The 27,797-nt window shown below is 46.0% G+C and overlaps 1 protein-coding gene across 1 annotated transcript; it reads left to right on the plus strand.

Moving 5' to 3' along the window:
* Positions 1-27,797, plus strand: LOC115637217 (disintegrin and metalloproteinase domain-containing protein 18-like). The gene is made up of 10 exons (XM_030538253.1): positions 1-66; positions 12,020-12,081; positions 12,637-12,715; positions 14,346-14,422; positions 14,562-14,739; positions 16,264-16,329; positions 23,341-23,412; positions 26,636-26,802; positions 26,914-26,995; positions 27,657-27,797. Exons 1-10 carry the CDS (start codon positions 25-27, stop codon positions 27,795-27,797), a joined length of 966 nt encoding a protein of 321 aa, XP_030394113.1. The 5' UTR covers positions 1-24.

Here is a 27,797-nt window from a genome sequence, read left to right on the forward strand (position 1 = left end):
TCTCAACAAACATTTCTGCAAATCATGGTTCCATGGTCAATGCCATCATATCAAAATGGAAATCAGGTACTAGTGCTTATAATTAAGAAATTTAATTATTAAAAAATTATGGACTCGAATATAATAATTTTGCTTAGCTGAAGGTACAACTAGAAATCCCTCCGTGCACAAATTCTTGTGGATTTTATAATTTCTGTGTACCATCATTAAATATTGTACAGTCAACCCTCTTGATATACTGACCTAGATATGGCAAAGTGCTTGAGCGTTTAAACTTTGAGATTTAAAGGGAAGCTGCAAATGTCTTGTACAACATTTTAAAAAAAGTTTCAGCTTCCAAAATCTTACAGGTATTGGCTTGAAATTTACTGGCAGTCTTAGTCTTGTCAAATGCAAAGTAAATGCTCAGTGAAGGAATAATTTAAATTATTTGCATGTATTGCAGTGTTTTAAATTAATTTAATGTCTCAGGAGAAAGATCCCCGTGGTTCATTGTGAATACCTCATTGAAATCATTTGCTCAGAATTCAGCTCCAGTCAAAAAAACAAATAAAGTGTATATAAATAATGGGATAGAAATAATACTGAAAATATTATCCAATTACACAAATTGATACCACACTCTCCCATGGAATATTGCATTCAGTTCTAGACACCTTGTCTCTGAAAAGTGTTACAGAAATAGAAGAGGACTCGAGTTGGGCAACAAAACAATTTGACACATGGGAAAATTTCTGTATGAGGAGAGATTAGGTGAATTCAGTTGAGAAGGAAGAGGAACAAGAGAGGACATCATGATGATGATGATTATATGTATAAAATAAGAGCAAGCACAATGAAATATTCAATGGAAATGAAAGGCAACATATGTGTGATTGATGAAAGGAAGTAAAAGTTCTTCTTCGAGTGATTGCTCATATCCATTCCAGTTAGGTGTGCGCGCCGTGCGTGCACGTTCGTCGGAAACTTTTTACCCTAGCAACTCCAGTGGGCCGGCAGGTCGCCCCCTAGAGTGGCACTGCCATGGCGCTTGATATATACCCCTGCCAGCCCACCCGCTCCTCAGTTCCTTCTTACTGCCGTGTCGGTCGTTGGAACTGTGGAGCATGGCATTGCTGTCCTCCACGTCCCTAGCTCTCCTTCGTTTTACAGTTCATAGTTGTGGTTAGCAGTAAACAGTTGTTAAGTATAGATAGTTAATTAGTGTATTGTAAATAGTTGTAAATATTTGTTAGCGGGTTTGGGCCGCAGCCCTTCCTGGCACCTGGCACCGGGCCCATGCCTGGTTCGCCGGGCTTCAAACAATGCGCGGCCTGTAAGAAGCCCATGCCGACCAGCGATCCCCACGACGCATGCCTAAAGTGCCTGGGGGAATCGCACATCTCGGACAAGTGCCGCATTTGCAAGGCTTTTAAGCCTAGGACAAAAAAGGAGAGAGACCAGAGGTTGAGGACTCTCCTTATGGAAGCGGCACTCAACCCAGCAGCTTCGCAGATCGTCACCTCTATACCGGCACCGGACCGCGCCGGCACCGGAAAGACACCCTGGCACCGTCCTTCCCTGGCACCGGGACCCGAAGCAAGGCCCTCGAAGTCTGCGACTCCATCCAGGCAGACTCGAGTGGACCGCCCGGCACCTACCTCGGCCGCGGCACCACCGGCAGGGATCCCTTCGACTCCGGGCCCGGAGGGTCCGTCGAATCCAGTCCCTCCTAGCTCCCCCATAAGATCTGGGGTTGAGCTATTGGTCCCATCGACGCTGGAGACCTTTGCTTCGGCACGGGACCTAATCGCTCTTACAGAGCCAACTCAGCCTCCACCCCCGGTACCCCCGGTGCGGGTTGTGTCCAGAGGCAAGCCGATGATGAGAGTGCCGTCTCGGGACTCACATTCGCTGTCGAGGCCCCGTCACCGTGGACGCTCCCGATCCCGGGGCCACTCGCAGTCCCAGCACCGCTCTCCTCAGCGGTACCGGTCGCACTTGCGGCGCCGATCATCCTCCAAACAGTCCCGGTCTGGTTCAAGTCACCAACACCGGCACCGGGACTCTAGGAGCCGTTCCCGCCGTTGATCAACTCCCCGGTCGACCTCCCGGCACCGTGCTGGTGGCAGGTCCCGGTCCCGGTCCCGATCCCGGCACCGCGTCGGTGGCAGGTCCCGGTCCCGATCCCGGCACCGAGTCGGTGGCAGGTACCGGTCCCGCTCCCGGCACCGAGTCCAAGACAGGCCCCGGTCCCGCTCCCGGCACCGGTATGACTCCTGGTACCGGTCCCCGGCATCGAGAACATTTTCGGCGTCAGGACGAAGGGATTCCTACCAGCCGCGTTCGGCCCCTCCATGGCCTTCCAGACAGCCGTCTGTGTTGTCACAGGCGGACAGTGTTTATGCACTGGACACAGACAGGCACGCAGCCCTTTTTCAAGACCCTCCTCAACAGGACCAGGGGCCGCAGCAGTGGGGGTTCTGGATATCCTGGGCATACCACCAAGCCCAGGGCCCCCAACAGCTTCCTCCTAGGCCAGCGATGACTGAGCACAGGGCGCCGGAGGCATCGCTGTCTCGCCCCCCTCCCTCTCCGGACGAGGAGGACAGGTCCAAACAGCAGGACCCTGAGCTCCCTCCGGAGTCAGAGGCGCGGGCTCAGACAGACCCCCCTATGGACACTCTCTTGCCAGGGGTCTCCTCATCGTCTTCTCCCGATGAGGCTGTGGCAGGCACTTCTTCCACCAGCCCTCCCCCACTCGACCTCAGGGCGCACCAGGACCTCCTCAGGCGCGTAGCGCAGAACTTAAACCTACAAGCTGAGGAGGTCTCCGAGATCGAAGATCCCATGGTGAGCATCCTCTCCTCAGATGATCCCACCAGGATCGCCCTGCCCTTCATTCGGACTATCCAGGCCAACGCCAATACGATCTGGCAATCACCGGCCTCCATCCCCCCTGCTGCACGAGGCGTGGAGCGGAAGTACATGGCCCCCTCCAGGGGCTATGAGTACCTCCATGTTCACCTGACGCTGTCCTCCCTCATCGTGCAGTCGGTGAACGAGAGGGAGCGTCATGGACCAGAGGTCCCAGCTCCCAAGTCCAAGGAGGTCAGGCATATGGACCACCTCGGCCGCAAGGTCTATTTGGTGGGGGCCCTTCAGCTCAGGATTTCCAATCAGCAAGCCCTCCTTAGCCGCTACGCCTTTAACTCTTGGCTGGCAGCGGATAAGTTTAAAGAGCTGTTACCACAGGAGGCGCGTCAAGAATTTGCGGCAATTCTTGACGAGGGGAAGAAGGTCGCAAGAACCTCGTTGCAGGCCTCTTTGGACGCAGCAGACTCGGCCGCTTGTACCCTCGCCTCAGGGGTTACAATGCGCCGCATCTCCTGGCTTCAGGTTTCTGGCCTTCCACCAGAGCTCCAATATACCATCCAGGACCTCCCGTTCGAAGGCCAGGGCCTGTTCTCGGAGAAGACAGACCCCAGACTAAAAAGTCTGAAGGACAATCGGGTCATCATGCGCTCCCTTGGGATGCACACACCCGGGACACAACGCAGACCCTTCCGACCGCAACAGCAGCAGCAGCGCCAGCCATACCCCCAGTTCCGCCAGCGGCAGGACCTCAATAGGCGCCGCGGCAGAAATGGCAGTCGCAGACAGTTGGGGAACCAAGGGGGGCAGAACCAGAGCTCCTCCAAAGCCCCACCTGGACCCAAACCTTTGTTTTGAAGGTGCGCCCGAGGGCGCAGTACCAGTTTCCCCCACGGATCCTTCCCCCCGTTTTCCAACCGCCTTTCGTTTTTCCTCCAGACGTGGACCCAAATAACATCCGACCGCTGGATCTTACGCACTGTGCAGATGGGATACCGTCTGCAATATACGTCTTTCCCTCCCTCCCACCCCCCACCCTCGTCCCTCTTCAAGGACCCCTCTCACGGGCAATTCCTCCGCCAGGAGGTGCAGACGCTCCTCGACAAAGGAGCCATAGAGGCGGTTCCGGAGAACGAGAAGGGCAAGGGGTTTTATTCCCGCTACTTCCTCATCCCCAAGGCCAAGGGAGGCCTCAGACCTATCCTCGACCTGCGCGAACTCAACAAACATCTGGTGAAGTTGAAGTTCCGCATGGTATCCCTGGGACCATTATCCCATCTCTGGATCCTGGAGACTGGTACGCCGCCCTCGACATGCAGGACGCTTACTTTCATATCACCATATTGCCACAGCACAGACGTTTCCTTCGGTTCGTGGTCGACCGCCATCATTACCAATTCGCGGTCCTCCTGTTTGGCCCCTCTACGGCCCCGAGGGTATTCACCAAATGCATGGCTGTCGTTGTCGCACATCTTCAGTGCAGTCGCATTCACATGTTCCCTTACCTCGATGATTGGCTGATTCGGGGCACATCAGAGCTGCAGGTCCGCAGCCACGTCCGCAGGATCACCAGCCTCTTTACTACCTTGGGCCTCATTATCAACGTGGACAAGTCCACTCTGCTCTCCACGCAGAGGATAGAGTTCATCGGGGCCATTCTGGACTCCACCTTGGCCAGGGCCCTTCTGCCGTTGCCCAGGTTCCAGTCGCTGTCGACCATCATTCAGCGCTTGCAGGCGGCTCCCCTGACCTCTGCAAGGACATGTCTAACCCTCTTAGGCCACATGGTGGCCTGCACATTTGTGACAGGTTATGCGTGGCTCCGCATGAGGCCCCTCCAATCTTGGCTCATCGCGCAGTACCAGCCGGCCAGACATTCGCTGGACATGCTTGTCACCATCCCCCACGGGGTATTGGATTCCCTCCGCTGGTGGCTAGACCAGTCCGTCGTGTGTGCGGGGCTCCCGTTTCATCCGCCCCAGCCCTCGGTGTCCCTAACAATGGATGCCTCAGATCTCGGCTGGGGAGCCCACCTGGGAACCCTGAGGACACAGGGCCTGTGGTCCCCGCAGGAGGTGGATCTACACATCAACATGCGGGAGTTGAGAGCGGTCCGTCTTGCTTGTCAAACATTCTCTCATCAGCTTCGAGGTCGTTGTGTCGCGGTGTTCACCAACAACATGACGACCATGTACTATATCAACAAGCAGGGCGGCACCAGATCCTCTCCCCTATGTCAGGAGGCGATGCGGCTCTGGGACTTTTGTATAGCCCACTCCATTCACCTCACGGCTTCCTTCCTCCCCGGAGTACGGAACACGCTGGCGGACCGCCTGAGCAGATCCTTCCTCTCGCACGAGTGGGCCCTTCGCCCGGACGTCGCCCTCTCGCTCTTCCAGAGGTGGGGTTGTCCCTGCATGGACCTCTTCGCGTCCAGGGGGAACAGGAAATGCCAGGCGTTCTGCTCCTTTCAGGGCCGGGAACCCGGGTCTATAGCGGACGCCTTCCTTATCCCGTGGTCGACCCACTTGTTCTATGCATTCCCTCCATTCCCACTGGTCCACAAGGTCCTTCTGAAGGTGCGCAGGGACAGGGCCCGTGTGATTATGGTAGCTCTGGCGTGGCCCAGGCAACATTGGTACCCCATGTTGCTGGACCTGGCCATAGCCAACCCAGTCCCCCTGCCCCTTCACCCGGACCTGATCACCCAGGACCACGGCAGTCTCTGTCACCCGGACCTCCAGTCGCTGCACCTGACGGCGTGGCTCCTGTGTGGCCGACCAGATCCGAGTTACGCTGCTCTACCCCGGTACGTGAGATACTGCTGGGCAGCAGGAAGCCTTCCACCATAGCGATGTACTCGGCCAAGTGGAAGCGTTTCTCCTGTTGGTGCATGGAGAGGGGTTTCCTCCCTATGGAAGTTTCGGTCGCCAATATTTTGGACTACATTTGGTCCCTCAAGCAACAGGGCCTGGCGATATCGTCCCTTCGGGTTCACCTGGCGGCTATCTCCACCTTTCATCCGGGTGGAGATGGCCGTTCGGTTTTCTCTCACCCGACGGTGACTAGATTCCTGAAGGGGCTGGAATGCCTATACCCCAGCGTCCGACCCCCTGCCCCTACCTGGGATCTCAACCTGGTTCTGGCTCAGCTCATGGGGCCCCCCTTTGAGCCGCTAGCAACTTGCTCCCTGCTCTATCTTTCCTGGAATACTGCCTTTCTAGTAGCCATCACCTCAGCTAGACGGGTGTCGGAACTCCGGGCCCTCACGTTAGATCCCCCGTATACGGTCTTCTATAAAGATAAGGTACAGCTGAGACCGCACCCTGCCTTTCTCCCCAAGGTGGTCTCAGCCTTTCACATCAACCAGGAGATCTTTCTCCCCGTCTTTTTCCCAAAGCCTCATTCGTCACGCAGGGAGCAACAACTCCACTCGCTTGATGTCCGTCGGGCTCTCGCGTTTTATGTGGACGGGACCAAACCGTTCCGCAAATCCCCCCAGCTTTTCGTGGCAGTAGCGGACCACATTAAGGGGCTTCCCATTTCCTCGCAGAGGTTATCCTCGTGGGTAACGTCCTGTATCAGGACCTGCTATGACTTGGCTCATGTTCCTACGGGCCGTGTGACTGCGCACTCTACCAGGGTGCAGGCGTCGTCGCTGGCTTTCCTCGCCCGTGTGCCCATCCAAGAGATCTGTCGGGCAGCGACCTGGTCATTGGTCCACACCTTTGCTTCCCATTACGCCCTGGTCCAGCAGTCCAGAGATGACGCGGCCTTCGGCTCTGCAGTGCTCCATGCTGCGACTTCTCACTCCGACCTCACCGCCTAGGTAAGGCTTGGGATTCACCTAACTGGAATGGATATGAGCAATCACTCGAAGAAGAAAAGACGGTTAGTCACCTTTGTAACTGTTGTTCTTCGAGATGTGTTGCTCACATCCATTCCACACCCGCCCTCCTTCCCCACTGTCGGAGTAGCCGGCAAGAAGGAACTGAGGAGCGGGTGGGCCGGCAGGGGTATATATCAAGCGCCATGGCGGCGCCATTCTAGGGGGCGACCTGCTGGCCCACTGGAGTTGCTAGGGTAAAAAGTTTCCAACGAACGTGCACGCGCGGCACGCACACCTAACTGGAATGGATATGAGCAACACATCTCGAAGAACAACAGTTACAAAGGTGAGTAACCATCTTTTTTATTGGATAACATAATTTTTATAAGGGATATAAACCTTTCTTATTCAGGTTATAATCCAAACACTAATGAAAGGGGATTAGGAATACATTTAATTTATGAGCAGGTTATTCCATAATGGTCCACTATACTTCTTGTACCTGCCTTTGATATATCTAGTACAAGCTATTGCTGGAGATAGGATAATAGACTAGACTACGACTGGTGTAAACCATTATGGCAATTCTTATGTAAATAATTTGCACATAAAGTTACTTGTCTTTTAAAGTCTAATAATTTTTATTGATGATTGTATTTAATTATTTTTAAATGGTTTTACAGTCACTTTTGTGATAGCTGTACATCATGATATTATGAACCCTGGTGGGTTTTTGCTAACTTGCACTATCAGTATAATTATTTGGCTCCCATGAAAATAACTTCCTATTCTATATCACTTTGTATAGAAATTTTATTGCCATATAAAATATTCTTGTAAACTATATAGTGTACACTGATATGTGATTTTTCCCCTGTGGTAATTGGAGCAGGATTTCACGTTGTTTATTAATAGTAAATACATATTTTGAATTATGTTGTTTTTCCTTTTAACATTTTCTCCTTCTCCTTAGCTGTGGTTGCTTATAGACAAGGAGCTTTTAAAAGGAACATATGATTCAGTTTAAGAAAGCAAAGATTGAGTTGCTCTACACAGCGCAGAGCTTTGGAAGGGCACAGCACAGTATGTTCTTCTTCGAGTGCTTGCTCATATCCATTCCAGTTAGATTAGGTGTGCGCGTGCCGCGTGCACGTTCGTCGGAAGACTTTTACCCTAGCAACACTCGGTGGGCCGGCAGGGCACCACCTGGAGTGGCACCGCTGTGGCGCTTGATATATACCCCTGCCGGCCCATCCGTCCCTCAGTTCCTTCTTACCGCCCGTGTTGGTCGTTGGAACAGTGGAGTGCAGCTTAGCTGATCTCCACCTCCCTAGCTATTTGCTCGTTTATATAGTTATTGTGTACATAGTTCAATTTTCTATAGTTCTAGTTAACTTTGTTTTAGTAGTTATTGTAGTAGTTTTTGTATATAGTTAAAGGGGATCGGGGCTTAGCCCCTTCTCCTCACCCGGTACCGGGGCCCATGCCCGGTTCACTGGGCTTCAGACCCTGTGCAGCCTGTCATAGGCCGATGCCCACAGGAGACCCGCACGACTCCTGTTTAAAGTGCTTGGGCGAATCCCACCTCGCGGACAAGTGCCGAATTTACAAGGCTTTCAAGCCCCGGACAAAAAAGGAACGGGACATTCGCCTGAAGCAACTTTTGATGGAGGCAACTCTAACTCCTCCATCTTTGGCACCGTCTGCGGCACCGGGGACAAGTGCCTCCTCCGTACTGGAACGCACGGCTACAGTAAAGGCTCCTCGGTACCAGCCTTCACCGGCCCAAGCTTCTGCCCGGCACCGCTCACTCTCCCCAAGGAGCAAGAGGCATAAGACTCCTGTGGCCCCTGTATCTACGCTGCAGACAGAGCGTACTGCCAAGTCGGACCGCCCGGCACTGCCAACTGCCGCGGCACCGCAGACCTCTGCACCGTTGATTCCGGTTTCAGAAGAGCCGTTGAGTCCGGTGCCTATCAGCTCCCCGGCACATGCTGTGGTCGAGCTTGTCGTGCCCTCTACGCCAGAGACTTTCTCCACAGCACAAGAACTGATTGCCTTGACGGAGCCAGAGCTGCCTCAACCCCCGACACCGCTGGTGCGGGTTGTTCAGTCATTGGGCAAGCCTGCCATGATGAGGCCATCTTCACCTGGTACCATCGAACGTCGCCAGTCACGATCCAGGTCCCGCAGGCACTCTCGGTCCCGCCATCGATCCCGATCCCGACGCCGCTCGCAGTCCTGGTACCGCTCTCCATCTCAGTACCAGTCGTACTCGCGGCACCATTCGAGATCCTGGTCGCTGTCTCGGTACTCTCGGCACCAGTGCAGATCCCGGCACCGCCGTACCTCTCGCAGCCAATCTCGACATGGAGATTCAAGGCACCGGTCAACCTCCCGGCACCGCACTGGTCGCATGTCCCGGTCCCACTCTGAGCACCGATACGACTCCCGGTACCGTTCTCCAGTACCGCGTAGAGAAGGATCGACTGGACGCAGAGACCTGATCCAATCGGCCTCAGCTCCCCCGTGGCCTTCTCGTCACCCATCCGCCTCATCCCATGCGGACAGTGCTTCCTATGGGGATTCGGAGACGCGTGCCCATGGCCCAGACCACGGACCTCATCAGTGGTCCTTTTGGACACCTTGGGCTTATCATCAAGCCCAAGGCGAACTGGCTGGCCCATCACGCTCCAGTCACTCAGAGTACCGCGTGCCAGAGGCCACTGTAAGCAGACCTCCCCCGGCTGGTACAGAGGAAACCAGTACCCATGCACCGGAACCACATGATCTTACGGCTCCGGAGGTCCCCCAGGATCAGGAGTCAGTGCAGGACCCACTCGTCCCTGGGCTGTCATCCTCTTCTTCTCTGGATGAGGCAGTAGCCCGAACATCATCGTCGGTCCCACCTCCGATTGACCTCAGGTCACACCAGGACCTTCTGCGGCATGTTGCCCAGAATATTAACTTACCGGTAGAGGAAGTTCCAGAGGTGGAGGACCCGGTGATAAGCATTTTGTCTGCGGAGACACCAATCAGAGTGGCTCTCCCCTTCATCCATTCGATCTAGGCTAGAGCAGACACCATCTGGCAATTCCCAGCATCCATCCCACCCACAGCCAGAGGGGTCGAACGGAAGTACATGGTGCCCTCCAAGGGGTATGAGTACCTCTGTGTGCACTCCCCTCCCTGTTCATTGGTTGTACAGTCTGTCAATGAATGGGAGCGCCACTGCCAACAAGCTCCTGTGCCTAAATCTAGGGAGGCCAGGCGAATGGATTTGTTGGGACGGAAAATCTATTCTGCGGGAAGCCTCCAACTCAGGGTTGCGAACCAACAAGCCCTCCTGAGTAGGTACAACTATAACACCTGGGAGGCGGTAGGGAAGTTTACAGAGTTGGTCCTGCAGGACTTCTGCCAGGAATTTACAGCAGTCCTGGAAGAGGGGAAGAGAGTTGCGCGGACCTCCCTACAGGCCTCGCTAGATGCCGCCGACTCGGCAGCTAGAACGGTCGCCTCTGGAATAGCCATGCAACGTATATCATGGTTGCAAGTGTCCGGCCTGCCACCTGAACTTCAATATACCATACAAGACTTGCCATTTGATGGACAGGGCTTGTTCTCACAAAAGACGGACCCCAGACTGCAGAGTCTAAAGGACAACCGCGTAATTATGCGTTCGCTGGGAATGCATATGCCTCAGACTCAAAGACGGTCATTCCGCTCCCAACCTCAGCGCCCTTACCCCCCACCTAGGCCAAGGCAAGACTTCGCCAGAAGACGAGGTCGTACCAACCACAGACGTCAGTCTGGACCTCAAGGGGATAACAATTCTGGTCCCACCAAACCAACGCGGGACCTAAATCAAACTTTTGAGGGTGCGCCCTAGAGCAGAGTACCAATTGCCTCCCAGGATCCCTTTCAGTTCTACAACTGCCTTTCCCCGTTCCTCCCTGCGTGGTCCCAGTTAACTTCAGATCTTTGGGTCCTACACACGGTGGAGCTTGGATACCATCTTCAGTTTGTTTTACCCCCTCCCACCGCCCCTCCTTGTCCCTCTTCAGGGACCCCTCTCACGAGCAACTCCTCCTCCAGGAGGTCCGGAGGCTCCTTTCAATCGGAGCTATAGAGGAGGTACCGGAGGAATTAAGGGGCAAGGGGTTTTATTCCCGATATTTCCTAATCCCCAAGGCAAAAGAGGGCCTCCGGCCTATCCTAGACCTGCGAGGACTGAACAAATTCATCAAAAAGTTCAAGTTCCGCGTGGTATCCCTGGGAACCATCATTCCTTCCCTGGATCCCGGAGATTGGTATGCCGCTCTCAACATGAAGGATGCATATTTCCACATTTCAATTTACCCCCTGCACAGACGGTATCTGTGCTTTGTGGTGAATCATCAACACTATCAGTTTACGGTCCTTCCCTTTGGCCTCTCCTCGCCCCTCGGGCCTTCTCGAAGTGTATGGCAGTCGTCGCAGCTTCCTCTGTCGTCGTCAAATACATGTCTTCCCATACCTCAGTGACTGGCTTATTCGAGGGACTCTGAGGCACAAGTCATCAGCCATGTGACCATCATCAAGGACCTGTTCACGCGTCTAGGCCTGATAATCAATTTGGAGAAGTCCACTCTGGTGCCTGCGCAGAGGATAGAGTTTATTGGGGCCATGCTGGACTCCAACCTTGCGACGGTCAGTTTACCCCCACATCATTTTCAGGCTATAGTCTCCCTTGTACAAAGACTTCAGAGCTTTCCAACAACCTCTGCTCGCACTTGCCTTGGCCTCCTCGGTCACATGGCTGCATGCACATTCGTCACAAAGCACGCCAGACTGCGAATGCGTTCTCTACCTTTGTAACTGTTGTTCTTCGAGATGTGTTGCTCATATCCATTCCAAAACCGCCCTCCTTCCCCACTGTTGGAGTAGCTGGCAAGAAGGAACTGAGGGACGGATGGGCCGGCAAGGGTATATATCAAGCGCCATAGCGGTGCCACTCCAAGGGGTGCCCTGCCAGCCCACCGAGTGTTGCTAGGGTAAAAGTCTTCCGACCAAAGTGCACGCGGCGCGCACACACCTAACCTAACTGGAATGGCTATGAGCAAGACATCTCGAAGAACAACAGTTACAAAGGTGAGTAACCGTCTTTTTTAGTAGATGTCAAGAAGGGCCAACCGTGGTCTGGTGTATTTTAATCTCAATTTGTCCATTTCTCTTGAGAAACTTCTTCATTGAGCACTTTAAATTTATGTTCATGTTTAGTAGATGCAGAATTATTGAGCTATTTAAAATACTTTGTTAGTAAATCCCTTTTTTTCTCTGTCATTCTGGATGCATTAGAACCAGGTGTCCTATGTTATTACAATAGAAGAGAGGTCATATACCCTTCACCTGAAGCAACAGTAAGTGATTGACTTTCTTCCTCACCCTTTGGCTGGGTACTGTGTGATCTGTTATTATAAATGTTTCAAATAAATCCTGTCAGGTATTGGATGACTTGTTTTTAACTTCCCTTTGTTTTCCAGTCTTTGGTTATTATTTTTTGTCTGTAAAAGTCCAAACTTATACTTCTCCATCTTGTTGCTTTAGCCTGTTATTCTTATTATTATGCACTGACAATTGATAAGTAGGAAATACCCTTACAGATCCTTGAGTTTCAAGACTTAAGGAGAAGATTGAGAAGCTGACTGGCAAACAGAAAATGAATTTGGAATCCTCAGAAAGGTTTGTAGCTGTGTATCTTGAAGGCTGATCATTACTGTCACCCCATCTAACTCAACAATTTTCCAGTCGGAAAGAAAACATAAAACATTAAATTGTGACTCAAGAAACTGAACTAAAGGGTGGAAAAAAATCATTGCAACATGCTAAATTAAGTATGAGTGCTCTTTAATTTTTCAGGAATGTATAATACTTATTTTGGAATTCAAACTTTTTTCTTTTCTTTTTTTAAATAGAGTTTTTTTACCGAATAATTTCAGGGTGTATACTTACAGCCAAGAGGGGTCTGTTCATTCTAATTTCCCACATATTAAGGTAAGATTTATATACTGTATCTTGCAGGTTTAGCTTTTTGAAAATAGACTCGCTGTTAGAAATACTCTCTGGGGATTTTACTTATATTTTTAAGTATTAAAATGACCCTCCTGTTGGAAAGTACCTTAGACTTTTCTTATTTATTGCTAATTCTGTTATGAGCTTCTTCAATGAAAGGTACAAATATCCATTAGAATTACTAAGAGTAAAAATTATTATTTTCAAATTTAGAACTGTATTAAATTAATAGCCTTATCAAGAAAGCGTCTGTGGTAAGGGCACTACAACAGAGTTTTAGAGTGGGATTTTCTAAAGCTGTTAGTGTTGACCTAACTTTGTTCCCATTAAAGTTAGTTGGAGTGGAGTGGAGTGCCAGTGCTGAACATTTTTGAAACTCATAAAATCAATAGCCTAATTGTGAAGATCTCAATTATATGTAAAATCAAAAGAAAAACATAGATGTAAAAGGAATATGAATTTCTTACAATCCTGAGCATTTCAGTATAGATAATATTAGCTTATTATCCATAAACTGTTCTCCCCAAATCCCCAAAGTAGGATTTAATCTGCAGTTAATGGCAATGGCAGATGCTAGTTTCAGAAGAGCAATGCACCCTAAGCTTTTCTCTTTAATATTTTCGACAGGCTTACAGTACCTTCTCAGAGTACTTGCTCATAGTACTGGAATATTGGAGAGGAAGGATGGTCCAATGATTAGGGCGCTAGTCTAGGACTTGGCAGACCTGGTTTCAAGTCTCTCGTCAGCGCAGGCTTCATGTGTGGCTTTGGGCAGGTTACTTAGTCTCTGTGTGCCTCAATTCTCCATCTGTAAAATGAGGATAATAGAACTTCCTTACCTCACAAGCATAAGGTGACCAGATAGCAAGTGCAAAAAATCAGGATGCGGGTGGGGGATAATAGGCACCTATATAAGACAAAGCCCCAAATATCGGGACTGTCCCTATAAAATCGGGACATCTGGTCACCCTACATGAGTGCCATGAAGATAAATATATTGAGGTGCTCAGATACTGTGGTGATGGAGGTCATGCAAGTACCTAAGATAAATAGATATAGTCCCCGAAGAGTGCAGTTCAGTAGAGGGAACAGTACTGGGTTTACACTGGCTCTGCTCCCACTCAGCCTCTTCCCCCGAGACCCCTCCGACTGCTTCTTCTTTTCCACCCCTCCCCTACCCACTGCTTGCTCCTCTGCCCCCCTTCTTTTCTGCTCCCTCCCCTCTGTGTCTGAGTGGTGGGCGGTGCCTTGAGGGAAGAAGCAGAGCAGGGCTGGGGCCTTGGAGCAGAGGATGGGCTAAGTGCGGGGTAGGGTCCACAAAAGTTTAATTTGGCCCTGAGAGGAGTACAAAGACAGAAAAGTTGATCATTTCGAGTTTTCCAATTCACTCACATCTACTCACGTTTACAGACTGTGGTCCCCTTGTCCCCATATACTCTGAATCTTTTCATTGGGAGCATATCCTTTAAAGTTAGAGTGACAGCATAACCTAAATAATTATGGATGTGCACTGCCTCAACATTTCAATACTAAAATGATTTCCAGCTCTTGGATAGTGAACTCCCCTTACTGATAAGTAAGCCATTAATTTTTCTTGAATTATTTTTTCTAGCGTGATTGTTTCTACAAAGGATATATTGCAGGTTTTCCAAATTCACTTGTGACACTCAGCACCTGTTCTGGACTTAGGTAATGACATCATTTTTATTTAAATACAGAAATTAAATAATGCAGAAGGTTTTTTTGCATTTACAGTATCTGTTGCCTTTCAGACTGACTGTAGTTTCATTCAAACTATTATAACTTCACATAATTTTGGCTTTTTCAGAGGGATACTGCAGTTAAAGAATGTCAGCTATGGAATTGAACCTTTGGACTCTACACCTGGATTTCAGCATCTAGTTTATCAAATATGGAATGAAAATATAGAGAGTCTGCTTTTGGTAGAAAATGATTCTGTTATATGGAGTGAAGGGATGACACGAAAGCTGGATACAGGAATAAAAGTAGGTGCTGGTTGGTTTGCTTTGCAGAGAAAATGTTTAATATGTTAGTATCTGATCTACTTTAAAATTACTACACTAAGTATTTTTACCCAAATTCTTTTCTCAGTTACGCTTGTATATCTTCAATAAGTTTGTGGGGTTGTGTGGATGTTATTGAGGGCAGAATTTATCTGTTTGTGTTTTGTCTGGAAGTCAGGGCAGAGCCACTACACTGTGGTGATTTTGGTTTATTCAGTATGTCTGATACTCAGACACTGGACAACTCAGTTATGGTCAGAACAATATTTTACCTCTTTTGGTTGGGTATTGTGATATCATACATTATCTTCCTGGACAGTGGATTGAAGCATGGGGCTGCTACATGGCAAGTAGAAGCCGTTACTTTATTAGGAAAGAATGTAGCTGGGAAGCAATGATTCTTGGATGCTTGTGGGAATGTGATCCAGTACCCTGAACTGGTTTGAGAGGTCATGATGTCTTATGTCACCACCTTGCTCATAGATGTAATATTACTAAAGGGGATAGTCCCATCTTGATGAGGAGGGCTTTCTGCACACAAGTCCAATAACAACAGGTGAGACAGCATAGCTGAGGCCTCACATATTGGGCTGAGGATTAGACTCCTAAATATCCTCGCTGGATCCTCATTCTAACAATCAGCACCTGAAAATTGGTAGTTCTAGATTTAAATAGCAAGTCTAAGTCCACGTACATATGTAGACAGTCTCCTTTGATATTTTTGGATCTCTACCTACCACTTTCACTTCTCAACATTAATGCCCCTACACGACTGGTTAGGAGAAGTGTTTTCAGCCATGCCCTCAGAGAACAACATAGCTTTGTCTCTTCAGACTTTTTATGTGCTGATCCAAATTACTAGGTCAAATTGGGAACTAAGGTGAGAAATTAAATGTTGCTAGTGCCAGTGACTTGACAGTGCAGTGTGCATGGCAGGACACCTAACTATCCCACCAGAGAGAGAGTTGTGGATCTAGGCCAGATGGGATCAGATTCCGTACAGAAGTTTAGTGTTTAAGGTCTTGACCTCACATCATTTTTCCTTTGGGCAGGGGAGAGCAGTTCAAGTAATCTTTGACTGACTGAACAAATTTGGCTCCAGAATGTCAGATTTTCATGTACGTGTTGCTTCCGTAACTTTGGTTCAAAGGTTTTGCTAGTAGTGGAGAGTGAATGTCATTATCAAAGGAATTCTCAGCTGTGAGATCACTTATTAATTTAATTTTTCCCATTACTATTCTCCTTTTTAAAAATTCTAGTAACTAAGTGAAGTCCAACTCTGTTGATGATTTTAGAATCATATACATTCCTTAATTTGTGACTTCTAAGAAGTCCAGGGCTATTTCCACAGATTGATTTAATTGTTTCTGAATTGCACTAATTAAGCTTGGGCATTGACTCTTCTTGTTTTGTGACTTCTGCTCTCTGTGTCTCATTTACACTGCTAGTAATGAGCACAAGAGGTATAATGTAGAAGTTATTTCTTAACATACTTTTTTCCTTAAGGCAAAACAGAATTTCATCAGATACTCCAGATATCTGGAAATGCATGTGATTTTGGACAAGGCTCTGGTAAGTATAAACTAATTAACCATTTATATTTCCCTATTGTATTTTCTTAATTTTTATTGCAAAAGCTGATTCCAGCTCTAGAAACTTCCTCTCTGTCTCTACCGCATATAGTAGGAGCGTGCACACTTTACAAAATGTAGATGTGGCTTCTCCCTTACCCCCACTGATGTCTTAACCATTTTGATTAATCCTGTGACAGATTCAAAAACTGATGCATATATATGACTATCTAAGGTTAATGTCCCAAGGTTGCCCCCTTGCAGAGAGAGCAGACACCTCACTTAATTGCTATATTGTTCTCTGGGCAGCCCCAGCCCTGTGGTCTGGTTCTGGGGTCTGGGTACAACCTTCTGACTGTGCCTTTAGTGAGTCCATCCCCTTTCAGGGGATATAAAACAATCCAAACAAAGGAAAATATTTACTTGCCCCCCTTCCTTGTGCAAGTGAGAGTGAAGCAGTCTTTCAAGCAGTTTCAGTTCCTGGTCCTCAGTGCAAATAAAGCTCGGGGCCAATGTTTCCTCTAAGTTTTTCCATCCATGTGTGGAATAAATTTTGTTATGTGCACCAAGGTGCATCAACAAAAAACCTAGATATAATATATATTTTTTAAAAGTTACCACAGGGATAATTACTCCAGCCAGGACAGGTTAGACATTTTAGAACTCACTCCTCAAAGAACTAAATTTGAGTGTAAGAGAGAAATAAAAATTATGAAATGCATAGACCAGTCAAAAACGCTGTGGAGATGGGGTACATGGGCAGGAGAGAGGCGGAGACAGAAATCTTGTGAGCTGGCTGCTCGGGAAGTCTTAGAGATTCTGTGCTGTCCCTTTAAGGCCCACTCACTCACCCCGAAATATAGTTCAGACCTCCGACCACAGCAACTCTCTCCTGCTCAAGTCCTGAGCCCTGTCTCCTCTCCCCTACTTTGTGGAGATAGGGGTCAGGAGAAGGGGACACCGTGACATCAACACCCTCTCTTCCCCGTCACTCTGTACAGCCAGCAGGAGGGTCACGGGAGCAGCTGCAGGAGCAACGTGGATGCAAAGCAATGGGGAGGGGGCGGGAAGAGGCACCTAAACACATGCTGCTGGATGTGCACAGCTCTGCTAATCAAGTGCATGGTACTTGAATCACTCCTGGGCGGCTGTCCAACCATGCAGCTTAGAGGGAACACAGGTCAGGGCTTAATCCTCAGGGGAATTTCAACAAAGAAAATCAGCCCAACCTATCTCCTTTCTCAGCGGGCTTAGGCAGGCAATATTCACAAACTATGGGTCAGTTAGTGACACAGGGCCTCCAGTCTGGGTGCCAGAGCCAAGGCCTGCTTGCTTCTGAGTGCCACTGCAACTGCATGGAGTTCCTCTCTTTCAAGGGCTTGTCTCCAGGCCTGACGAGCCTCACAGGTGCAACAGGTTGGGGCTGATTGTGACCACAGTGGTTCCTTTACACTTGCTTGGCTTGTGGCCCAGTGTGTATGTCATCTGCCCCACCACAATGCCACAGTACTTTTAGCCCCAGCAACAAACATTTAATGGCATCCTCCATGCTTTAGAGAGAACTATTGGGTAGTTCCTCTTTTAGAAGTTAAATACTACTGTAGTGGAGTTCTTTGGTGTTTTCCTCCCTATGAGGATGAAACACCATAACAGAGGCTCAAACTCTGTGTATACCCCAAATAAAAAAAAAATCTGTACGAGAACCAAAAAATGCCACCATGGCTAAACACCAGAGTTAGAGATGCCAGGTCACCAGGGCCATTGCTTCTCCCCACCTCTAAAGCATGTGCTGCCACACCCAGTCTTTTCAAGGAGATTTATTTCTTTAAACAGAGGTTATCAAGCAAACAGAAAATAGTCTTAACTCTATCCTTGGCCCCAGGTTTCTGGGCCACCCTTCCAAGGAGTCTCTGGCACCCCAGCTCCTAGTAGCCTCCCAGCCTCAGTCAACTCTGCTCCTCTTGGGAGCAGCAGCTGTGTGGCTGCTTCTCTGAGCCCTGACCCCTGGCTTTTTCTCCCCAGGGCTCAGCCTGTTTCAGTCCTTCCTCCATCCAGGTGCCTATTAGCATAGCAGCCCTTTATAGGCCGAGGTGTAGCCCAGCCCTCTTTAACTAGCTGGATTGGGCTCACCTGCTGTAGTCTAGGGGATCTGGGCTCAGTTTATCCACAAAGACAGGCAGTTACAGACAGAAAGACATCTTTAGAAAAGAACATAAACTCTGGCAAGTCAAGTGTAAAAATATAATTCGGCATGCCAAAAATGAATTTGAAGAGCAACTAGCGAAAGACACAAAAAGTAACAGCAGTTTTTTTTCAAGTACATCAGAAGCAGGAAGTCTGCTCAATAATCAGTGGGACCACTGGATGATTGAGGTGCTAAAGGAGCACTCGAGTAAGACAAGGCAGTTGCAGAGAAGCTAAATGGATTCTTTACATCTGTCTTCACTGCAGAGGATGTGAGAGAGATTCCCACATCTGAGCCATTCCTTTTTAGGGGATAAATAGAGGACATTTGGGAACAAATTGATAAGTGAAACAGTAATAAGTCACCAGGGCCAGATGTCAGTCACCCAAGAGTTCTGAAGGAACTCATATATGAAATTTCAGAACTACTAAATGTGGTATGTAACCTATTGTTTAAATCTGCTTCTGTACCAGATAACTCACAGATAGGCTTACTGGCCTGTAATTGTCTAACTTCAGTATGAGGTAAACTGGCTAAAACTATTGTTAAGAACAGAATTATCAGACACATAGATGAACACAGTATGTTGGGGAAGAGTCAACACTGCTTTTGTAGAGGAAAATCATGCCTCATCAATCTATTAGAATTCTTTGAGGGAGTAGAAAAGCATGTGGACATGGGTGATCCAGTCATTATAGTGTACTTGAACTTTCAGAAAGCCTTTGACAAAGTCTCTCACCAAAGGCTCTTAAGCAAAGTAGCCAGTCATGGGATAAGAGGGTCCTCTCATGAATCAGTTAACTAGTTAAAAGATAGAAACCATAGGTAAGAATAAATGGTCAGTTTTCACAGTGGAGAGAGGTAAGTAGCACGCTCCCCCAAGGATCTGTGCTGGGAACAGTGCTGTTCAGCATATTTACAGATGATCTGGAAAAAGGGGTAAATAGTGAGGTGGCAAAGTTTGCAGACTATATTAAATTACTCAGGATAGTTAAGTCGAAAGCTGGCTGTGAAAAGTTACAAATGGATCTCACAAAACTGGGAGGATGGACAACAAAATGGCAGAAGAAATTCAGTGTTGATAAATACAAAGGAATGCACATTGGAAAACATAATCCCAACTACACATACAATATGATGGCATCTAAATTAGCTGTTACCACTCAAGAAAGAGAACTTGGAGTCCTTGTGGATAGTTTTCTGATAATGTCTGCTCAATGTGCAGCAGCAGTCAAAAAAGCTAACAGAATGTTAGGAACCATTAGAAAAGGGACAATAAGACAGAAAATATCCTAACACCACTATATAAATCCATGGTATGCCCACACCTGGAATATTATGTGCAGTTTTGCTCACCCTGTCTCAAGAAAGATATTAGAATTGGAAAAAGTACAGAGAAGGGCAACAAAAATGATTAAGGGTATGGAACAGCTTCCATGTGTGACAGATTAAAAAGACTGGAACTCTTCAGCTTGAGAAAGAGACAGCTGAGGGGAGCTATAATAGAGATCTATGAAATCATGAATGATCTGGAGAAAGTGAATCAAGAAGTGTTGTTTACTCCTTACATAACACAACAACCCAGGGTCACCCAATGAAATATTAGGCAGTCTATTTAAAACATAAGGAAGTACTTCACACGATGCATAGTCAGTCTGTGGAACTCATTGTGAAGGGGTGTTGTGAAGGCCAAAAGTATAACTTGGTTAAAAAAGAATTAGGTAAGTTCCTGGAAGATAGGTCCATCAGTTAGCCCAGATGGTCAGTGACACAACCCCATGCTCTGGATGTCCATAAACCTCTGATTGCCAGAAGCTGGGACTGGATGATAAGGGATGGATCACTCGATAAATTGCCCTGTTCTGTTCATTCCCTCTGAAGCATCTGGCAATGGCCACTTCTGAAATACAGGATATTGGGCTAGCTGGACCATTGGTCTGACACATTATGGCCATTCTCATGCTCTTGTGTTGGCTGCTTTGTTCATTCTACCAAATGATCTGGGAGGAGATGATATGAAGAAAAACAGATAAAGTTTCTCTGAGAAGTGGGTGAGAATATTTTACATAAGAACATTAAGAATGGCAATACTGGGTCAGACCAAAGGTCCATCAAGCCCAGTATTCTGTCCTTTGACAGTGGCCAATGGGAGGTGTCCCAAAGGGAATGAACAGACAGGTTATCATCAAATGATCCATGCCCTGTCACCCAATCCCAGCTTCTGGCAAACAGAGGCTAGGGACACCATTTCTGCCCATCCTGGCTAATAGCCATTGATGGACCTATCTTCCATGAATCTATCTAGCTCCCTTTTGAACCCTGTTATAGTGTTGGCCTTCACAACAAGGAATTCCAGAGGTTGACAGTGGGTTGCATGAAAAAATACTTCCTTGTATTTGTTTTAAACCTGCTACCTATTAATTTCATTTGATGGCCCCTTGTTCTTGTATTATGAGAAGGAGTAAATAACACTTCTTTATTTACTTTCTCTATACTGCTTATGATTCTATAGACCTCTATCATATCCCCCTTTTAGTCGCCTCTTTTCCAAGCTGAAAAGTCCCAGTTTTGTTAATCTCTCCTCAGACGAAAGCCATTCTATACCTCTAATAATTTTTGTTGCCCTTTTCTGAACCTTTTCCAATTCCAGTGTATCTTTTTTGAGATCGGGTGACCACATCTGCACGCAGTATTCAAGGTGTGGGCGTACCATGGATTTCTATAGAGGCAATATGATATTTTCTGTCTTATTATCTATCCCTTTCTTGATTCCAACATTCTGTTCGCTTTTTTGACTGCTGCTGCACATTGAGTGGATGATTTCAGACAACTATCCACAAATGACTCCAAGATCTCTTTCTTGAGTGGTAACAGCTAATTTAGACCCCATCATTGTATACATATAGTTAGGATTATGTTTTCCAATGTGCATTACTTTGCATTTATCAACATTAAATGTCAACTGCCATTTTGTTGCCCAGTCACCCAGTTTTGTGAGATCCTTTTGTAGCTCTTCGCAGTCTGTCTGGGGCTTAACTATCTTGAGTAGTTTTGTATCATCTGCAAATTTTGCCACCTCACTGTTTACCCCTTTTCCCAGATCATTTATGAATATGTTAAATAGTACTCGTCCCAGTACAGACCTCTGGAGAACACCACTATTTACTTCTCTCCATTCTGAAAACTGACCATTTATTCTTACCCTTTTTCCCTATCTTTTAACCAGTTACCAAGCCATGAGAGAACCTTGCCTCTTATCCCATGACTACTTATTTTGCTTAAGAGCCTTTGGTGATGGCTTTCTGAAAATCTCAATACACTATATACACTGGATCTCCTTTGTCTGCATGCTTGTTGACCCCCTCAAAGAATTCTAGGAGATTGGTGAGGCAAGATTTCCCTTTACAAAAACCATTTTGACTATTTTCCAACAAATTATGTTAATCTATGTGTCTGACAATTTTGTTCTTTATGATAGTTTCAACCAATTTGCCTGGTACTGAAGTGAGGCTTACTGGCTTGTAGTTGCCAGGGTTACCTCTGGAGCCCTTTTAAAAAAAATTGGTGTCACATTAGCTATTCTCCAGTCGTTTGGTACAGAAGCTGATTTTAAACGATAAGTTACACATGACAGTTAGTAGTCCTACAATTTCACATTTGAGTTTCTTCAGAACTCTTGGGTGAACACCATCAGGTCCTGGAGACTTATTACTGTTTAGTTTATCAGTTCGTTCCAAAACCTCCTCTAATGACACCTCAATTTGGGACAGTTCCTCAGATCTGTCACCCAAAAAGAATAGCTCAGGTTTGGGAATCTCCATCACGTCCTCAACAGTGAAGACCAATGCAAAGAATTCATTTAGTTTCTCTGCAATGGCCTTATCGTCTTTGAGTGCTCCTTTAGCATCTCGATCGTCCAGTGGCCCCACAGATTACTGAGCAGGCTTCCTGCTTCTGATGTATTAAAAAAATTTTGCTATTACTTTTGGAGTCTTTGGCTAGCTGTTCTTCAAATTATTTTTTGGTCTTTCTAATTATATTTTTACACTTCATTTGCTAGAGTTTATGCTCCTTTCTATTTTCTTCATTAGGATTTATCTTCCACTTTTTAAAGGATACCTTTTTGCCTCTCACTGCTTCTTTTACTTTGTTGTTTAACCACAGTGGCTCTTTTTTGGTTCTCTTACTGTGTTTTTTAATTTGGGATATACATTTAAGATGAGCCTCTATTATGGAGTCTTTAAAAAGTTTCCACGTGGCTTGCAGGGATTTTACTTTTGGTGCCGAACCTTTTAATTTCTGTTTAACTAACCTCCTCATTTTTGTGTAATTCCCCTTTCTGAAATTAAATGCAACAGTACTGGGCCGCTGTGGAGTTTTCCCCACCACAGGGATGTTTAATGTAATTATATTATGGTCACTATTACAAAGCGGTCTAGTTATATTCACCTTTTGGACCTGATCCTGTGCTCCATTTAGGACTAAATCAAGAATTGCCTCTTCTCTTGTGGGTTTCTGGACCAGCTGCTCCAAGAAGCAGTCATTTAAGGCATCAAGAAACTTTATCTCAGCATCCCTTTCTGAGGTGATATGTACCCAGTCAATATGGGGATAGTTGAACTCCCCCACTATTATTATTGAGTTTTTTATTTTAATAACCTCTCTAATCTCCCTGAAATTAAGGCAGGTACCACAATCTGGAAATGGCACAAATAGAAAGAACTGGTTTGGACACTGCATCAGTTCCCAAGGGAAATGTTATGTTCAAAGAAACATTGCACAGCAGTGATGTGTTGTTGTAATCTAAAAAGTTATGTTATTTTTCAGTATGACTATATGGGTTCAGACAAGGATGTTGTAACAGAGAAAATAGTCCAACTTATTGGCTTTGTCAACAGTGTAAGTTACTGCTTTTTTCTGTTCAATATTCATATGGGAAATGTGGATGTTTTGATTCATTTTGCTAGTAGTCATAGCCTAGCAGTTAGATCTAGGGAGCTTGGATCAGGACTCCTGGGTTCTGTTCCTGGTTCTGTCACCGACCTGCTGTGTGACTTTGCTAAGTCACCTCACATTTCTGTGTCTTTTTCTTCTGTAAATTGGATATGATACATCTCTACCCCGATATAACATGAATTCGGATATAACGCAGTAAAGCAGTGCTCTTGGGCGGGGGGGGGGCTGCACACTCCGGCAGATCAAAGGAAGTTCGGTATAACGCAGTTTCACCTATAACGTGGTAAGTTTTCTTGGCTCCCGAGGACAGCGTTGCATCGGGGTAGAGGTGTACTTATCTTGTCCTACATCACAAGGGTTATGTGAGACATAATGCTTTGAGAACTTTGGATGAAAGATGCAGTAGGAAAATAAAATATTATTACCACATGAAGTCCAGATATTTTACAGATGATATTATTCTCTAGTGATTATTTAGTATCAGTTTTCACGCTCAGGATACTCAGTCTGCAGCAGTTAGATTAAAAACCATTTTATATTCCTCACTGCCAGGATTAGATCATTCACTTCTGAAAGACATCCATGACCCCAGGTACTCTCAGTCATCTGAAAATGAAGGGACTTGTTGTGTGTCCCCTTTTAGAATTTTTTTATTGTAAAACTACTCTGACTACCTTAATTGTGGGCCCTTGTTACTGTTATGATATCTATGACTCATTTTCTGTCTTAAGCTTCCTTAGGTTATGTCTGATTGTGTATACAGTATTGGTAGTATGATGAGCCTCAATCTTGGCACCAGTATACCCCAGATGAACAGTTTTCTAAACTCGACTTTTAACTTGGGTTAGCAGTGCAGTTTAAAGTATATAGGATGATCTGGGATTGAACTCAGACTGCTAACCTCAGTTGAAAGCCAAATTGCTGTGTCTGCACTGATACTTTAGCCTGAGTTAACTAACCCAAGTTAAGAATACACCTGTTTTTGTTTGTTTGTTTGTTTTTGCAGTGTAGACATAATCTTAGTTATTTTAAGTTAACTTGGTCATAAAAAGAACTGTATGCATCATTGTAACCATGCTGGTCTCAGGATATTAGAGAAACAAGGTGGGTGAGGTAATATCCTTTATTGGCCCAACTTCTGTTAGTGAGAGAGACAAGCTTTTTGAGCACACACAGAACTGAAGAAAAGCACTTTGTAAGCTTGAAAGCTTGTCTCTCTCACCAGCAGAAGTTGGTCCAATAAAAGATGTTATCTCACTCACCTTGTCTCTCTAATAAAAAGAACTGACAGTTGTGATGCACTGAGAATTTATTTTGATTGACTAGGTTGAAAAGGATTAATATGGGCTAAGATGTTGGATTTTAGGATCTTTCAGTACTGTATTTTCCATAACATAGATTACAACATTTTATTATGGGGACATCTGTGGCTATACACTCTGTGATGGTCTAACCCATAGTTTGCCACATTGGTCCCTGATGGCCATTTTTACACTGGTCTACAATTTTTGAGAAGTCGTCTGCTTCAGAGATAAAATGTGCTATTTATTATGTATTTTGATGTGCTGAATTCAAATATGACAATTAAAACAACTGATTGGCTACTGTTTCTAAGATATTTAAGTTTTTACATTTTATGTCTATGTATATTGTGTAGGTAGTAGAGTTTTAATCATAAATTGTAAACCTAGGTCTTTTCATATGTTTATGGTTGCTTTACATGATAATATTTCACCTGTCCTGTTTATGTAACACTTTAAAAATCAGGAAAAGGGTTATATAAATAAAATGTATTATGAAACAAAAAGCAAAAAGCTATTATGTACATAGTTTAGTCCTATACAGTGTCTACTCGGCGCTTCTTGGCTTGTCTCTTGTATTCATTAAATGGAGCATCTCTTGTCACTGTCCAGCAATAGTCTGCAAGCATTGATGGGCTCCATTTGCCCTGATAGCCTGCCAGGAGATTCCTCTGTTGTAGTCTGGAGCACAACAGCTCTGCCTTACTCTTGGGTAGTTCCAAATCCCTGACAAGGTCATTCAGTTCACCTTGTGTTATGAGGTGTGGTTCAGAGGAGGAGGATGGGAGAAAATGTGGGTCCTGTGACATTGATGGTTCAGGACCAGAAGTTTCATCCTCTTCCTCTTCCTCATCTGACTCAAGTGAGAATGATTCTGGTGCATCAGGAACCGGCAGTCCTTCTCCGTGGGGTATTGGGTGTATAGCTGATGGAATGTTTGGATAATGCACAGTCCACTTTTTCTTCTTTGACACACCTTTCCCAACTGGAGGCACCATGCAGAAGTAACAATTGCTGGTATGATCTGTTGGCTCTCTCCAAATCATTGGCACTGCAAAAGGCATAGATTTCCTTTTCCTGTTCAACCACTGGCGAAGATTTGTTGCACAAGTGTTGCAACATATTTGTGGGGCCCACCTCTTGTCCTGATCTCCAGTTTTGCAGCCAAAATAAAGGTGATAGGCTTTCTTAACCATAGTGGTTATACTGCGCTTTTGTGATGCAAAAGTCACTTCACCACAAACGTAGCAGGAGTTATCTGCACCGTTCACACAAGTATGAGGCATCTCTGCTCACTTTGACTAAACAGAAATGTGTCCCTTTGCAAAATCAAACACTGACAAATAAGAGAGCACGGCACTGTATGATTTCTAGAGCTGATATAGGGCAATTTGTTCAGCAGAGTGATATAAGCTTCGTTATGATTGCATCATCCATGACTTCTAGGAATAACATGATGCAATTCATATCATGTATGATGCAATACCAGCTTCAGATTGCATCATTCATTGTTTTGTCTAAAAAGCAAGTACTGTCCAAACCCAGTCATAGATTTATTCATAGATCCAGTCAAAGATGTATTTTAGTCATTTCTGGTTTAAATTGAGATCCCTTCCCTTTATAACTCACTTATCCTCCGCCATTCCCAAGTCAAGGGTCGTATATACTGACCCAATAGCATATCTTGAAAACTAGAGCCAATCAACAATTTTAAGCATCATTTTCATTCTCAGTGATCCAGAATTAGTAAAGTTGGACTACATTTATTTCAGAAGCATTTTGGCTGTAGAGCAGTGTTATAGGTCTTACAATACTACAGTGCATATCATGTAATTTAACTTGTATTTCCTCTGTTATATTTTCAGATGTTTACCTCTCTTAATATGACAATTGTGCTGTCTTCATTGGAATTCTGGGCAGATAGTAACAAAATTCCTACAACAGGGGAAGCTGATGAATTATTACGAAGGTTTTTACAGTGGAAAAATATCCATCTTATTCTACGGCCACATGACATAGCATATTTATTTGTGTAAGAAGAACATTACTTTATTGTTAAAGATGCACTAGAAATCTTTTAGACTGTCATTGCTTTTAGAAAGAATATATTTATGATCAAGAATCTTTTCTTTTTGTGCTTTAGTTACAGGGACCAACCAAATTATGTAGGGGCATCTTTTGCAGGAAGGCTGTGTCTGAGAAACTATTCTGGAGGGGTTGCTCTGGTATGATATAATAGAATCTACTTACCTGTATAATTAATATTCTGTATCTGCTACTTACAGTTCTGACCTTTGCTTGTAGGGGCAAATCTTGCACCCACCTCTACAACTAAGAAGAATCCCCTGGATTCAGAGGTTAAACACCATTAGAAGAGGAGCCTGGTCTCACATGCTGTGGAGCAGCATGCAAGGGATGATGAGATAGGAACGAAGCCAAAGGATATCCTTGTCTTGGGGGGTTCTCTGGTCTTCTGCTCTGGGCAGTGGCTCCCAAAAGGCATCTCAGATTATTTGAGCCATTGGTCTCGGTAGCCACTCCATAGGATCAGATGGAAAGATTCTTGCCCCTGCACTTCTACTCTGCACTCATCTTGTCTACTTAGCCTAGGCACTGCACAGAGGAATCAACCTCCAGTGAATAACTACATTAATAAGTGTTTGAATTCAGGATTACATATGTTCTTTGTGACTTTCTTCTAGTCCTGGAAGGGGACAGAGCAGTTGCCTTACAATGGAGTATGCGTTCCTTCATATATTATGTCTAGTACAGATATGTTAGTGTACTTTAGGCAGGGCAGAAAACAAAAAATTTAGTTTTTTATCACAGTTTGTTTCCAGAGTTGAATGAACTTTTAGTACTTTCTTTCTTTCTTTTTTATATTAGTATCAAAGAACAATAACACTGGAGACATTTTCAGTCATCATTGCACAGCTGCTCGGGCTTAGTCTGGGAATAGCATATGACGATTCTAGGGACTGTCAGTGTTCAGGATACACCTGCATAATGCATACCAAAGCAGTGTAA

Source organism: Gopherus evgoodei, chromosome 19 (genome assembly GCF_007399415.2).
Source record: "Gopherus evgoodei ecotype Sinaloan lineage chromosome 19, rGopEvg1_v1.p, whole genome shotgun sequence".
NCBI lineage: Eukaryota > Metazoa > Chordata > Testudines > Testudinidae > Gopherus > Gopherus evgoodei.

Bases quoted from the DNA above. Each gene is read 5' to 3' on its own strand.
- LOC115637217 (XM_030538253.1), top strand. From the start codon at position 25: ATGGTTCCATGGTCAATGCCATCATATCAAAATGGAAATCAG. The intron at 67-12,019 runs GTACTAGTGCTT...TGGATGCATTAG, and splicing joins CATATCAAAATGGAAATCAG to AACCAGGTGTCCTATGTTAT. The intron at 14,423-14,561 runs GTAATGACATCA...TGGCTTTTTCAG, and splicing joins AGCACCTGTTCTGGACTTAG to AGGGATACTGCAGTTAAAGA.